The 16,261-nt window shown below is 56.5% G+C and overlaps 1 protein-coding gene across 7 annotated transcripts in view; it reads right to left on the reverse strand.

Annotated features, from left to right (window-relative positions):
* Positions 1 to 15,716, reverse strand: part of DGKZ (diacylglycerol kinase zeta) — a 53,688-nt gene extending 37,972 nt beyond the window's left edge. The window contains exons 1-2 of one of the 7 annotated variants that reach the window (XM_038137642.1): positions 14,912 to 15,716; positions 23 to 121 (exon numbers count right to left, since the gene is read on the reverse strand). In XM_038137642.1, coding sequence (XP_037993570.1) covers positions 23 to 121; positions 14,912 to 15,150 — 338 coding nt within the window. In that variant the 5' untranslated portion in view covers positions 15,151 to 15,716. Of the gene's footprint in view, positions 1 to 22; positions 122 to 7,470; positions 8,722 to 8,757; positions 9,147 to 14,911 lie in introns of those variants that run through there. The other 6 variants (XM_038137644.1, XM_038137637.1, XM_038137643.1 and 3 more) reach the window with 6 other exon arrangements.
* Positions 15,717 to 16,261: the final 545 nt, after the last annotated feature.

The raw sequence follows: 16,261 nt of genomic DNA on the forward strand, positions 1-16,261 counted from the left end.
AGCCAATAAAAATACCACATACTTATACACCGCTGGCCGGTGCTTTATCCTCCTGGATCCCCGTCGGCCGGGCTGGCTGCCCTGGAGACAAGGAAAGACACCTTTGTGGGGCAGGTGGAGTCTAGGGACACAAAGAGAGTGGTCAGCAAGCCATGAACACGCCTGGCTGCTCAGCACACAGCACTGCCCACCCCCGCCCCAGTGCCATCTCTCCACCACGTGCTCCCCCCTTGCCTTGGCACTTGCAGATCCCAGGGGCTCCAATGGCACCTGTGCCACTACCCATGCTGTTAGCCATGGAGGTCAATGCAGGCAACACGCCCATGAAGCTGGAGTCAGCAACACCATTTTTCCCTAAAGAGCCAGTCAGCAAACATGAAGCACCACACTCCTGTGTCTTGGACACTACCAAGCCCAGTTCACACCCAGCCAACAGCCCAACCCAGCCAGCTGCCCAACCCAGCCAGCTGCAAGAGAGCACACAACTTGGGGACCAGCGCCAGGCTGGCACAGAAAGAGAGCCCTGCTTCCCTTCATCCTCCCCTGTGCTGGCCTGGTTCCTGGCTGCCTTCTTTCACCTTAACTGCTGGGTCCATGCATGGATTTGAATTTCAAATAAATCATGAAGGCACTCTCCATGCTTTGCACAGAGAAGCATTGTTCGGGCAGGGCAGAGCAGTTCACCTGTTCACAACTCTCTGGCCCTTGTGCATGGGCACCAACCCTTAGGAGCCCTAACTAACACCAGCCAGGGGTAGGGTGGCAAAGCTCTTGGTGACCCAGTGCAGTTGGGAAGTGTCATTCTTGGGATCCCTCTGACACTCACCTCCACCACATCTGCTTCTTCACTCATTCAAACAACAAGAAAACTTGTGGGCGGGTAACATTGTTTGAGCCCAGGTGGGGAATCCTCAGCCTCTGCTGGAAAATCTCCTGGCTCCATGCCGACCTGCAACCCTGCCAGGAGCTGAACTGGGGAGCAGGATAGCTCCTTCCACGCATCCTGGCAGCTCTCACAGGACAGGAGCCCTGTAGCTTCATAATCCTGCAATCTGCCAGCCTCACAGCGGTGCAAAATCTCTGCAGAGAACACCCACCCCACCCCCTGCCCCCACCCCCACACTTCAGCAGTGGCAGCTGCCATGTGTTAGCTGCCAGAGTGCCCCACACGATGTCCTCTTCTGTGGTGACCTCAAGCTTGGGCAGTAAGAGGCTTAGCCCTGGATCTGCCAGGCTCCTGGCCACAGCCAGGGTAGCGAGGAGGATGATGTCGGACCAAGACACCACAAATGATTGGACCAAGTGGGAACTTTCACACGGAGGGGACGGTATGTGGCCATCTGCATTGCCCCCTGCTCCCTCTCTTGGATGAGTACAGGCCACAGCCAGAGGCTGGGAGCTCAGGAGGAGGCTAGAAGCCATCTTACGTACTTCTACCCCATGATTCTCTATCCTCATCCCGTTGGAGAGCCCTGCCCTAGAGTGGAGGTGGGGCCCTCCACAGTGGGGAGCAGGCAGCGAGGAGTCCCCCTGCTCTCTGGCCCTGGATCCACACCTGGGCTGACAGCGGCAAGTGAGGGACAGGCTGTTTGGCACACACGTTTCCTGTGGAAGCCAAGCTGCACCAAAACAAGGGGAAAACCTTCTGCAAGAAGACTCCATGTTAGTTGCCCTGACTTCCTGGGCCAGCCAGCTGGGACACGACTTTCTTCACAGCCATAGCATGTGCTGGAGCCAGGGCTGCTCCAGCCCTGCAAAGACATGAGATGCTACTGGGAAGCAGGGAAAGGAAGACAGGGTGAGTGGAGCTGGGAAAAAGGCAAACACTAAGCTCTTGCCTATTGGTGCTGGGTGGGATTTTCACACCCTGGCTGGGTGTCCCCGCTTGTGGCTGGGACTAGAGCCTGCCACAAGCTGGCATCCCTCAATACTGTCAGGGAGCCAGCAACAGCCCATGAGACTTACCAAAGGAATCTCCCACCAACACGGGGCACATAGAGGACAGGGCAGCAGCCAAAGGATGGGACTACCTCCAGACAGACCTCCTTCTGCTCTCAGAATGGGGCTTTCCCGCCAGTGCCATGTACCTGCCACCCTGCACACACAGCTTGGGCAGCATCCTGCAGTCCCCCCAGAGACCAGTCTCCAATTCTCACAGCTGGGCAGGGCTTCTCTTGAGATGAGGCATGCTTAGCTCATTTCCCCAGTGGTTCCCTGAACCACTGGGAAGGGCTGACAGCCATCAGCTGGGCAAAGCTCAGCCAGGCTATTTCCAGGCACGGGAGCAATGGTCACAGGTAGAAACTGGAACTGACAGCCTAAACCAGACAACACAACCTGCCCGGCAGCCAGGGCTGAGACAGGAGGCCTATTAACTCCTACTGTCTGGGACAGCACCAAGTGGGAAGAGATCCTCTCAGCTCCTCATACTGGCACAATGAGGAAGAGCTTCCCCTGGGGGCAGAGCTCAAGTTAAGTACAGAATTAGCACCCTAAGGCATCAACCCCTAAACTGCATGCAAGAGGAGAACAGCACTGGGTCTAACACATACTTCTGGTGTGAACAGGACTCCATCCCTGCTGGGCTCTGGCCTGGCCAGTGCAGCCTCACTGCTTGCCTTGGCAAAGCTTCACCCTCCACCTGGAGTCCTGATGGGGAAAAGAAAAAAGCCTCCCAGCTCCCAAACACAGATCACAGCTGCTGCTGGATCTGCAGGTTGCAATAGAAACACAGAGTATACTTTTGTATTACTGGAGAGCTGCCCTAGAGAAAGCTCTTGAACTCCGGGTTGCAAAGACAGAGCCACTTATCCCCAGAGACTGATGCCAGGTCAAGAACCAGCAGGACAGGTTTCCCCTATTTCCATGTCTAGCCTGTGTTGCCAAGCCAGATCTGCACCAGAGTCTCTACCTCCAAAAGACTCCAGCAGAAGCCATTCACCTCCTGCCAGTACCCCATCTCTTCCAAAAAAAGATTGTTTGTGGGTGCAAGGGTCAAGGAGTCTTAGCCTGCAGCCCTTGCTCTATCTTGAACTCAGCATCTCAAAGTCAGCATTGGTTTAAAAGAACCAGCAAGCAAGCAAATGCATGGCTAAGAGATAACTCAGGAGCTTCAGCTCACAGAGTCACCTGGGGAAAAGAAAACAGAGGTCCACTAAGAGCAGAGCTGCAAGTTAAATTTAGAGGCTTTGCCAAGTCTCTGGGGAGACTGTCTGCTCCCCAGACACTGCATGATGATGAGTGAAGGAAATCCTACACTGTGTCTCCTACCACCTGCCAGAGCTCAAGTTGCCCTTTGTGAGAGCATCACCTTCATTGCAGGGGGCTGGCCTTCCCTTACCAGCACCTCCTTAGTCCCCAAGAGAACTCACACAATCAAACAGCTCTCAAACTCCCCCGTCTGGCACCACACACAGCTCTGCCTCTCCCCTCTCAACACTGCATCCTTGCAAAGACCCGTCTCCCAGTGCCTGACTCTCTTCCTGTTGTTTTTGTTCAAAGGAGGGAAGTGGTCCCTCATCCTCCCTCCTTTCAGCCCCTTGAGGAGATTACAGTGTTTCCTGGAAAGGATGCTCCAACTCCTAAGAAGATTAGTGGAAGGTATCCTTGCCCATGGTGGGGGGGGGGGGGGGGGGGGTTGGAACTGGATGATCTTTAAAGTCCCTTCCAACCTGAACCATTCTATAATGCTATAATTAAAGGTCTTGACACCCTCTCTGAGCAGGCACATGTCACTGTAGCAGTCTCTGCTATCATCTTGGGGAGCTGCCAGTGGGTGCTTGGGACTGGAGATACATGGCAAGTGGCAGGTAGGGTCCACACCACGGAGGACCTCATCCTCTGGAAGGAGTCAGACCCCCCATGCTGATCCTTCCCTGACCTATCTCACAGCCCCACTGTGAGCTGGCAGCTGTCGCAGCCTGGCTCCGCTGTGAGGCTGCATTGGCTGCCAACAGGTACGGCTGCTCAGCATGCCCAGTGCTTTATTTTTCCCCCATTGAGAAAAAAAGTCCCTGAGCAGAGATCACAGAGCAAACTCGGCAGCGGAAACAACTTTCTCGGCACATCCCATCTGCCCTGTAAACAAGCCCAAGTGTCACTGCAGGGGACAGCTGGGGATTCCCACAGGTGACACTGGCCCAGGCCCAGCCAAAGCTACCCAGCCATCACCTCTGAGCAGAACGGGGAGCAGAGGCGGGAGGGTTTCAGAGCTTGAGGCATACAAAATCTGCATGCATGGAGGAGAAGTAGGAAGATGATTGCTCAACAGCTAGCTGGCAGCAAGGTGTTTTGTAAAAAAGCTTGTCCCAAGGGAAACATTGCTCTCAGCCTGCCAGCCTGCAGAGCACAAACTTCAGGCTCCTCACTACCATCTGGTCTTCCCCCAGGGCACCCGGGGCTTACCCCACTGCACAGCCTCTCTACTGCACCTGCACCGGGGAGAGTGGGCACAAAGGCCAGCAGCTTTGAGGGCACTCCCCCACACAGCAGGGATGGGGAAGACTGGGCTGCTGTCCCAGTGGTACATCATTCTCAGCTTTCACATAGGTGTAAGCATCAAGCTGCAAGAAAGACAGTGACAAGTGACGTCCCAGAAAGATGTAGGCGGGTGCTCGGCTCAGTTTCTTGAGTGCCGTTTACCCACAGGCTGTGCCACCCACAAACCTTTCCTGGGCCAGTGGCAGGCACCCCCAGGGTCACCTGCAGGCTCCAGCACAAGACCTGCCAAAGGGTCACAGCCAAAAACTTGGTCTCATGCTCTGCTGGACTACCATCTGCCAGCTGCCCCACTGGTGGCAACAGCCCCTGCTTATGCTTATGCTATCGCACCAGCCATTACACATACTTCCTTTGAAGTGGGATTTGTTACAGAAGCTCTGAAGCCCATAGGGGAGATCCATTTCACTGGCATCCCACTTCACTGGCACAGGGACGAGCAAGAAAGAGGCACTGTTCCCAGCACTTACACTCCTTTCCCAATTCCTCCCTGGAAAGGGTAAACTGCAGTTCACTCATAGCACAAGAAACAGGGCACCTAGAAAGGCAATTTAATCCTAACCACCTCTTATCTGATCAGGCCCAATCTCTTTATCAGCCCAATTAAAAGAATTACCCATCCACAGCCGGATGCATGTATTGTGCACTTGTCTCTGTCGGCTCTAGAGCCAATTACTCCACCCTCCTGTAAGGCAATTACAAGGTACAGAAATAAGCCTGCTTGCAAAACACGGGACTAATGTATCATACCACTGGAGGCCAGAGCTTGGGGGCTCACCTTTCTGTTGCTTCAAATCCCCTGAGGGCTCATCTGCCCTGGAGACAAGACAGGCTCTGTTGCCATTTTGCAGACCCCTGCCTCCCTTGGCCATGCCTCCCAGTGTTGCTACAGGCAGAGTCCAGCACAGGGTGTCCACCTTGAAGCCAGGGCTTTCCAGAGATCCACTTGTGCCAGCGAGAAAATTCCTCCCAATTACCTAAGCTTCCTCTACACCTGTTTCCCAGCCATATATGGCTCTGGGTAAAGCTCAGAATTGAAGTGGGTACAAATTTCCTCACTGATGACTGTTGGAAAGCATTCAGTGGGTAGGGGCTGGCTGTACTTATTGACAAAAGGAAGTGTAGCACAGCCTTCCCTGGTAATTCCCTCAGAGAAGGCGAAGAAACTTCATGCCATCCTCTGCTCCAAAGCTCAGGTGGGCACGAATTCAGTGGCGTGCAGCCAATTATCCTGCATGACTTCCCATCAAGTTTACCTCCCACTGGTGTGCGTGGGAGCCCCTTCAGTCTCAGAGGTCCACGGGAATCTCACCCACTACCCTGCAGCTCTGGACGCTGCATTCATCACCCTGAGCCAGGGGAAACTGGGTCCCTCCATCAGCAGCAGAAGGGCAAGAATACACTAAACAACCCCGTGGCCATTTCCAGCTGTGTTGGTGGGCCTACTGGCCTCCTCCAGCTCCTCCTGCCATTCCACTTTGCCTCTCCCCATGTGTCCACACTGCCAAAGGTTGTTCACATGTGGAGAACTTCCACATGTGAACACTTCCACTGATCTACACTGCAGCAACAGCGGCTTGAAGCCCCAGGACTCAGAGAGAGATGCCACACAGTATTTGGAACAGGCCAGAGACTGCCAGGAGCTCAAGGCAGCCATTGCTGACAGCTCTGAAACCAGAGCAGAGAACACCGCTCTGTGGTGGAGTGACCTTGCAAGCCATCCACTCCCAGGTCTGGCTTGGATGCGGAGGTTGAAACTGGAGCCTTTCTCCTCCATTCAGCACGTGTGATACCACTCCGGCGTGTGATACCACTCTGGCGGCAGTGCATCCTGCTTCAACTGCTCCCATATACCAAAAATACCCGTGAGACGTAGAAAGTTTGTCACCAACACGGCTGGGGGTAAGAATTAACAAGTACAAGGAGAGTATGAGATAATAGGGGCAGTTTAGCCTGGAGACAAGTTTGAGGGGGAACATTATTACTATCTCCAGCAACTTGATGGGAAAGTACAGAGAAGATTGGCTCAGATGCTGCCCAGACGTGCAAGGTGACAACCTGAAAGAGACCAGGCACAGGCTGCAACAATGGAAGCTTAATTGTTATTAGAGGAAAAAAATTCCTGAGTAGCTGAAGCACAGGACTGGGTGTCCATGGAAGTTGTGTTCTCTCAACAACACTCAAAACTCAACACCAGTAGCCTGATCAAATTCAACCCTGCTTTGAGACAGCAGTGTGGACCAGGCAATCTCCAGAGGTTCCTTCAGACCTCAGTTATTCAGTGTTTTCAAAGACCTCCAGACAGCAGAGGTACCAGGCTCTGGTACTTCGAGGTACTTCGCTTACACGGTACAAATCCCCACGAGGCCAACAGAGAGGCTAAGGGAGGCACAAGGAGCCCAGCTGGCTCTGGGACAGACGCATGAGAAGCCGGGATCCCGGCCGGTAGCACGGGACGAGCACAGGCATCCCCCGGCGCGGCAGGACTGCCAGTGTCGCAGGCGAAGCACGGGACAGGCATGCGGGGATGGAGACAGGCAGTTCTGGGCGGGTGGAAGCGAATCCTCAAGAGACGAGGCTCCGATTCCACGGGGACGACAGCGCGCACAGCGAGGGCAATGCTCCCCAGCTTCCCATCACTCGTGCCAAGAGCTTGAAAGGAGGGAAAAGCAAACTCACCCCGCTCCATCCTCACACCCTGTCCCGCATCCCCCCGCGGCCGGGGTCAACCCCTGGACCGGGCCCGGTGAAGCGGCTGCAGACGGCTTAGCGGGGGAAGGCTCTTCGGGAGCCGGTGCTCCGCCGCCTCCGTTCCGGATGCTCCAGCCGCCTGCAGCCAGCGCTTGCCCGGGAGCCTAGCTCCCTCCGGCCCCGCTCCGCCGCCAGGTGCCGGGGCGGCGGCGCAGGCACCACCCGGAGCTCGCCCGCCCGGCAGGACCCGCCGTCCCGCCGCCCGCCCCGCTCGGTGCTCACCTGCGCCCGAAGAGCTTGAGGCCAGTGAAGCGCTTGTTGCTGTGGCGGCGGCCCAGCGGAGGCGGCGGCGGCGGCCCCCACTCGGGCTCGGCGCTGCCTGACGCCCCGGAGCAGTCGGCTGTGCCGGCGGCTGTGTCGGAGGAGGTGGCGGAGGGCGAACCGCCGGACGGTGGGGGCCGAGCCGCCTGCATGGCCGAGCTCAGGGCTCGGCGCCGCCGCCACCGCGGTTCCGAGCCAGAGGAGGGCACCGGGGGCGGGCGGGGGGCGCGGCCGGTTCGGGCTCCCGCCCCACCGGGGCCACGGGCAGGCGAGCAGGAAGTACGGCCGCTCACCGGTGGCACCGGCGGCCGCGCCGCCAGCGCCGCCTGCCGAGAGCGGGGATCGGGACTGGCGGCGGAGCCCGTCCCGTGGCCCCGCGCCCGGCGCCGCCGCCTCAGGAAGCCGCGTGTCAGCCCCGCCGCCGCCCCGCGCTCGGAAGAGGTTCGGCGGCAGAAGCGGAGCCTCCCCCTGCCTCCGCCTCCGCCTCCCATTGTTCACCGCCGGACGGAGGGGACGGAGCCAACAGTCCTGCCGCCGCCGCCACCGCCACCGCCCTCTCCAGGGACCGGGAGCCACCGCCGGCCTCGTCGCCGAAGCAGCACCGAGGCTCTTACCCAGCCCGGCGAGCGCCTGCCCCGCTTCTCCCTGAGCCCAGCGACGCCGCTGGCTCAGCGGGCAGCGACAGGGGCAGGGGCTGGCCTGCTCGCCATGGCTGCCAGTCCAGGCAAAAGCAGCTCTTCCAGCCCTCCTTTGCATGGAAAATGTGCCGGCCGCAAGGACAGCTTCCCTGCTTCCCAAGGGTGTGGAGCCAGGCTGAAAGCCGGGGCTATGGGGGCTGCCAGGACAGGCCCCTGGCTGCCCGCTGCACAGTGCTCCTGCCGACCCTTAACACCCGGGGTCAGGTCCCACTGGCAGACTCCAACACAAGCTGTTTCCAGGAGGGCTGGTGGGGATGGGGACACACTTGCCAGTTTCCCTGAAACTGACAGCTCAGGCAAAGCCGGGCTGGCCCGCTGTGCTCACAGGCTTGGCGTCAAAACCGCTCGCGCGGCCCTCCGACATCCTGGCTGGGAGGCTGCGCTGCGCAAGCCCGGGCACTAAGAGAAGAGGAGGGGATTGCGGGCAAGGCGCTGGGCAAGCACAGGAAGCCTTTCCTCCAGCCCCCAAATCACGGGCTGTCAGCACCCGCCACAGCACCTTAACCCCCAGCAATAAGAGGAAGGCAGCAGAGCCCAGCTCGGTGGGTACCTTATGTCTGTGTCCCCCGGAGGGCTCTGGGGAACGTCCCAGGAGCGATGCCGCCACATCTGCCGCAGCATGAGCTGATGTGCTCAGCCAGCTCGGGGTTCACTCTCGCTCTTCCTCCCCCAGCAGCCGCTTTCCGGAGTCATCCCGAGGGCAGGTCCCTGGCAGTGCTCCGCCGCCGGCCGGGCCCGGCTTTGTTTGCACCCTCCACCTGGTTCCTCTCTCTGCACTTCCTGGAAGTGTGAGGGCGGCTGTCATTGCAGCCGGCTGCGCGGCCTTCTTCCCACGGCGCTGGCCACCTCCTCTGCTGGGTCGTCTCCAGTGAAGCGTCGTGCGCACCCTCAGCAAGCAGGAGCACGTCCTGGCACCCTGGGCTGCGCGCCGAGGAGCCGCACCTCCCTTGCGGGGTGGTTCTTTGAATGCCCCCAGACTTGAGACAGCCCCCTCTCCCAGCACCGCCACGCACACCAAGGCCATAGCAGTGGGATTGTTCTCTTGCCACCCACCCTGGGCACATCCTTACCCTGCAGGGCACCACAGCACTCACAACTCCTGGGTGTATATGTCCTTCCTGTGTGGTAGGTCTGAAAACAACCTCCAGCATCTGCTCAATCTGCACTGGAGTTCATTGAAAAAAATGCTTTGGTAAACCAGGAATGGGCAGTGTGAAAAGTAGAAGCATGTAGGAGGCTCCAAAGAATGGAGAAACAGCCTGACATCCATCCATCCCCCAGTCTGGGGTGGCACACCCTAAGCCTGCAGGCCCAGCCTGTCCCCACCTCCAAAAACCCCAGCTCTTCACAACCGGATGCTACTTGCTGTGCTCTGGCTCCAGGAAAGCTTCAGATCACCAAGAGGGTCAGCTTCTATGGGCCAGAGAAAAGCAAGCAAGCAAAGCCGGTCCTGGCAACCTGCACACATGGCATTTCTAAAGGTCTTGGTCTTTAGAACATGGTCTTGCTTTAAACTCCATCATCAAAAGGAAAAAAACCAAAACATTGACAGACCTTGATCTCACCAGGCAAGCTCTGAAACTGAACACAACCCACTGCATTAATTACTGTGTAGAGAGAGGAAAAGGCAGGTCCTGGATGCCTAACTCCAGCTCACAGATCAGGGAGGGGAGAATTCTGTTATTGCGGAAAGGTTTCATCATCCCTGCTGCTTTGCATGCCATGATGGATTAGTCGCATTTTCTCCCTGCCTGCAGACGTTTCCCTTTCGTGTTTCATGTGCTGTCTCGTGGAGTTGATGCCTAGTCTTACCCAGGAGCATCAGGAGTATTGGGGCTTGGTGGGGCTGTTGGAAAAGTAACACACCCTGTACTGGGTCCTTCACCATCCTCTGTGTGCTGTGTCCATGTGTCCTTTCACAGTCCTGTCCCTCGGGCTTGGTGCAAAACTGTGGAGGAACCCGTAGAAATCCCATTCCTGGCTGTTCTTGGTCAGGAGATCAGAGGAGACAGACCCTGCTGCACAGGCTTCTCTGTAGGCAGCACAGGAGAGGGATGGGGATCACTGTGCTGGATGTTACTGTGAGCTAGCACCCTTGTCTTCATGCTAGTTTGTGCAGCACCCTGGTACTGAAAATATTAAGCTGCCTGCTTCAGCCAAAGTCAGCAGGATACCTGCCTGTGGGATTCATTGTGAACAGGGATCAGATAAGGGAGGGAGTGGGCAGGGGAAGAGATGGCTCTTGGTTCAGGGATCCCAGCTCTCCCCACACAGCAGTATTTGGATCCAGGTTGGAATTGCCCCTAATCCTGGTTAGTGCCCCTAAAAACCTCCCTGCTGGCCTACTCAGGGAGTCCCACCCCATGATCCCCTGGCACACCTACACCACGTGCAAGGCTGAGGCTATGGTTGTGGGGACAAACAGGGGAGGGGAGCTGTGTCCTGCTGCCTCAGAGAGCTAACCTGGCTTACCTGATGTGGAAAAACCACAGCAGGAGGTTGGAGCATCCCTTCTAGCAGCAGCAGGGTCTTGTGTCAGTTTAAACCAGGGAGTATGTCTGGTTTAAGACGGGGCTTGGAGCTGCATTATGCCATCCCTCTCTGGCAGGCTGCAGGTATGTCTCTACATAGCCAGGCTGTACCCACAAACTCAATGTTTCTCCAAAATTGCTTCTTTGGATGTTTCTCTCTCTTGTTACACACAGTCCCATATCCAGTTCACCACTGTCTTGCACGTAGGAACATCCAGAATGAGAGCCAGAATGAGAGTAAACACACACCAGCGCTGTGCTCCAAGCACAGGGTGATGCCAGCTCCAAACCCATCCCACCCCTGTGCCATGCACTACAGGCTGTGTCTGACAGTGGGGCCCAGCAGAGCTTGTCCCTGGTTCTGGAAGGAGTCAGGGCAGGGGATAGTGAGATGCTTGTCACCCCTGACCAAAGTCTGTGAGGAGCCACCTGCTCATTTCTAGCTCTTCCCTCTGGCCGTGCCACCCATTTCCTCTCCCCTGCTGCACAGAGGGATGTGGAGACAGATGCCTCTGTCAGAGCAGAGCGGGCTTGGCTTGCTGGAAACGAATGGGAATTTGATTATGCTGCTCTGCAGAGCAGGGCTAACACGATTAAAAGGCCAGCAGGCAGGACTTGGAGGAAGGGGATCGCCTCTCTGTCTCTTTCTCTGTGCTGACAGTGGAGGCTCTCCTTTGCTTCTTCCTCAGCCCCTGCGCTGCCCAGGCTGTCCTGAGACTTACAAACATCCAGAGTCCAGATCTGAAGATGAAAAGAAGACGGCAGAGAGTTGCAACCATCTCCCCCTGGGCCACTCAGGGCTCCTACCTCCCTCTCTCCAGCAGCTCCTGCCAGCTCTCCCCTCTGGCCTGCCTGCTCTATGACCAAGCTCCCTTGCTATTTACATTACAAAGCAGCCCCCTCTGCTCCACTCTGCGGGTTATATTTAGCTCCCTGGCACAGAACAGCCTGTGAGTTGCATTAGCTGCGTCCTGTCTGCCAGCTGGGGACCGCACTGAACAGCCAAGGTGCCTCACATCTCCCTAGCAGGGATGGGAGCTGGCTGGGGGGGCACAGAGGGACACAGGACCCCCTCTTCCTGCTGCCAGAGATAGCTGTGTGGAGCCCTCTGGTGCGTGGGCTGGTCTGGTTGCTACCTCTGGACGTGACCGAGAGCCAAGGAGTACAAGTCTGACACCTGGCAGAGCCTGCAGAGAGCTCGTACAGGAGCTTTTGTGCGCTTGTGGTTTCCTTTCTGGGTAAACACCCCTCCGGGCTGGGTTGCTGAGAGCAGTGGCAGTGACAAAGGCTACTGCTGCAAGCATCACCCTGAAAGCAATGATGAAATACAGAGGGAGCCCACAACTGTTCAGGAGAGGTTGCAGGGTAGTGCTGTGACCTGCCACCATCTGTCCCAGAGCCAGGCCTCTCTGGCTCCAGGTTGGCTTTCCCTACAGCAAAGTTTTGCCAGCCTCTAGCTTGCCCTATTGCCACTGGAGCTATCCCGCTCTGGGAGCTACAGATGATCCTGCCCCGCCACAAAATCTTGGTGGAGACACTCAAGGCAAGCAGGAGCTGACTTTGGCCTCCCCTTGGCCGAAGTGACTGTCTGGGGATTGAGGCACACAAGCCTGGTGTTTGCTCTGGTTTTACTGTGGTGACAGAGGGCATTGGGTCCTTCTGGCATTGCAGAGGAGCCTCCCTACTGGGCAAATTGTCCCAGAATGTGCAAATCTGGTGCATAAGCCAGCATCATTAATAAGTTTGGCACGAAACTGCTACTCAAAGCCCTAAATATAACCTGAGTGCTGTGCTCTCTTCCACCCGCTCAAGGCACCTCCATACACTGTGGCAGCTATTTATGGAAGGAACTTTATTTCCATGGGATTAATATAATTTCTGCTCATTTCAAAAGCTTTATATAGCAGCTTATGCCACCCGCCCCTCGTGATGACTAATGGGTCCCCAGCAGGAGTAGGTAGGTTGGCAGCAAGGGGACTGGGGCCTCCAACCTTCAGCTGACATTGAGGATAACTGTGATGCCCACAGCCCATGGAGAAGGTCCTCCAAACTCTGTACCAGGGCTCAGTACGTGTGTCCAGAGCTAGACAGCACAGCAGGGGGATTTCTGTCGGTCCCCTAGGACTTTCCATGCTGCAGGAGGGGCAAATGATGGAAGGTTAGCCCACCTCTGGGTAACAGCTCCATCCCCACCTGACCTGCCTGAGGAAGCAGCCAGACCCAAAACTCCATGGGTGTCACAGGACAGAACAAGCAGATTTCCACCCCCAGACACTTCCTTTCCCATTTCTCCCTCCCTTTGCTTGGCCATCCAAAACACAGGGTGGAGGAAGCAGCTCATTCCAACCACCATTTCTTCCTTTGCTGCTGGCCTGCAGGTTGCTGAGGCATTCCTTCCAACCTTTCAGAATCCTCCCTTCTGCAAAGCCTGCATTGGACAGGGCAAAGTCCCTTGCAAAGAGACCCCTTGTGAGGGTTATGTAGAACAGAGGGGCTTTGTGTAAGGGCAGCACAGGCTGGAGCATGTCAACTGAGCCACCTGCTTGGGGTGGCTGGAGTGGGATGGGCAGGGTGTATAAAATCCCTAGCAACCTTGGATAATTCTGGAACAAATTCAGGCTGATAATTTAGATTGCAATATGGTCCCTTCCTGCCCTGGGGAGGCTGGAAAATTGCAGCTGGCTAATCTGTTCACAAAATGCACTGTGCACATCTGGAGAAGACAGCTAAGAGGGGAAAATCCTGCTCTGCTTGGCACAGTTATTCCTCATCCTGTGTCCATCAGGGCAGAGACCTTCCCAGCTCTGTCTGGTGCCTCAGTGAGCAGCCCTGGGTACAGAATGAGGACCAGGAGGGCTGCGCGTTGCCCCAGCTCATGGCGAGGTTTAGGGACACTGGGTACCTGGGGAGGTCTCTGCCACCCTGGCTTCTGCTTGCCACCCACCACACGAATAACAAGTGCTGGGGATGAGTCAGCTTCGAGGCCCCTCCTGCTCTGCAGGCACTAATAAGTTTTCCCATTAGTTCCCATTACTGCGGTATTGGAGAGCAATTTGCTCACAGCTTGCACTGAAGCCCTTGCAAGGGGGGAAAATGGGCTGCTGTATATGTGGGAGTGCAGACAGGGGGGTGACTGACAGCTCCTGCCCAAAATCTTCCCCCTGGCAGAGCTCTGTACCCCAGGGTCCCCAAGGCCCAGACCAGAGGTGGGTCAGCTCATCCAGCCTCTGTCTGCCATGGCAGTGGGCATGGCACCAAGATCCTCCATGTCGGGTTTCCACCTGCTTGTACACTATGTGGCACTTGCTGAGCATGGCCTGAAATGGTGACATGGAGCTCAGAAGGACACAGACATCTCTGTGCCAAGCCAGCTCTGGAGAATTGTAAGAAGGCAGCTCCTCCTCTCAGTCCCAGACTCTCACAGCAGTCCAGGGTCAGTCCTGCAATGCTCATGTCTAGTCTGGGCATGTGCAGGGTCAAAGGATTTCTCCTCACTTACACCTGAGAGCCATTCTGCAAAGATGGGGAATAGTAAATCATAGAAGGGCTTAAACATCCTTCTAGCAAAAGAAAGGACAGGGTAGTACACCAAACCTTACCTTATTTGTTGTGACAGAAGAATGGAACCAAAGTCCTGAAGATACTGACCCAAGCAGGATTTCGGGCATTATGGTTGGAGTTGGGAATAGGAGCTCACCTGGGTATCACCAGGCAGTGGCTCCCATAACCCCCGTGAGAGCTATGAGAACCACTCTTCACCTCTGCCAGCTTTGCTTGGTGATAGCAGGGGTGGGAAAGCACAGGAGTTGCAACAGAAGAGTCACACCAAAAGCCAGGACAGATCTCCTCTTGCTGCAAGGTACTCTCAAAAGGCCCAGACCACTGCCTAGGAAGCATCACAGTCCCAGGATAGGAAGGGGGAGTTGGGTAGGAGGAAAATAAGGGGGTCTGCAAAGGTGATAATGAGACTGCCACTGCAGAGGGGGCTGTTGCATGTGATGGGAGGGACTGGACTAACTGGTTGCCTTGTCTCTGTGCTGAGATGGTTTCTGGAATGTGCTGGTAGTTGGTGGAAAGAGCCAACTCTGACCCCATGGGAGGGAGATGCCTCAGGGACAGGCCACCCCAGTGCCCAAGTGCATCCTTGACACTTGGGGACCCAGGAGTTCCTACCTGTAGGAGACCTGCTTTCTGATGGCTAAGTGCAGGAACTGCTCCTCCACCTCCGACACGGCCACTGCCCCTCTCATCTCCTCCCAAGCTGGATCCATGCTGCGGAGGCCCAAGCGTTGTGCTCGTCCAGTGCTCTCTGTATCTGCTGCTCCCTGGAAGTTTGCTGTGGCTCCCCTGGCCACCTCAGCATCACTCCTGGCAGGGGAGAAGTCTCTCCAGCTCCCGGGACCTTCAGCCATGCTGGAGTGAGGTGTCTCTCTAGGCGAGGAGTCCCACTCTGCCCCCACAACTTCTTGGGCAGCCTGGTCTTGTCCCACAGGGTCCCACAGTGCAGCTCCTCTTCGCTTCCCCAGAGCCGTGGGACAATCCCAGTAAGGCTTAATTCTCTGAGGTAGCACAAGCACAAGAAAAAACAGTGTCCAAATTTTTGCAGTGGTATTTATTGCCTCTTGATAGCAGCTTGAATAGCTCAGACGCAGCAGCTCAGCCTCCTGCTGTCTCTACTGCCCTGCCACTCTGAAGCGGAGGAATATCTGACACACACCCGGAGATGTTGGTGCTGCTCCTCGGAGGTGCTGGCACTGTGAGAGCAGTGGGGAGGGAGTGGGGAACACAGCATCCACTGAAGAAGCAGAGTCCAGGGGTAGCGATGCTTGTGAGCGAGTGAAAAAGAGCTTGGATTGCCTTCTGCAAGGTCCCTCTGGAGCCAGGCACATCCGTCACTGTCCCCGGCGGCAGCAGCTGAGCAGGAGCAGCAGGGAAAGGTAGGCAGTGAGGAAAGTGCCTGTGTATAAAGCCTGGAGCAGCTCTCAAAAGACAAAGCAGAAAGTGAGCATGAGTGTGTGCTGTGTGCGTGGGGAGGGGGCTGCGGGGAGCTGCATCCAGCAGGCAGCCTGGTGTCACCTTAGAGACACTTGAAACTGGCACTTAACTCTTCAGAGTCAGGGAAGGCAGAGGAGGGTGGCAACTCAGCTGCCCCTCTCTGCCCGCAGTCCAGCTGGCACCTGCCTGCCTGCAAGGGCTGCTCAGGGAGCTGGGTCTCAGTCACTTGTCTTAACCAGACCTGCTGTCAGGTGAAGTCAAGTAGCCTGGAAAACTGCATGACAGCAGCAGCCCCAGCAGAGCAAAGTACCTGCTGTTGTATCCAATCATCCGCCATGGATGACATCTGTTCAGGGACATGGTCCCCAGCTGTGGACAGTGGTACCCATCTGAGCAGAGGTAGTGCCGTAGCATGGCCTCTGTCTTTCCAGTTGGTTCACTCAGCTCCTTGCCACATAGGAGGCTACTTTATTCCTGATTTTTCCTTATTCAAGTCAATTTTTTCTCCAATCTTGGCATCCAGAGGTA

Source organism: Motacilla alba, chromosome 5 (assembly GCF_015832195.1).
Source record: "Motacilla alba alba isolate MOTALB_02 chromosome 5, Motacilla_alba_V1.0_pri, whole genome shotgun sequence".
Taxonomy (NCBI): Eukaryota; Metazoa; Chordata; class Aves; order Passeriformes; family Motacillidae; genus Motacilla; species Motacilla alba.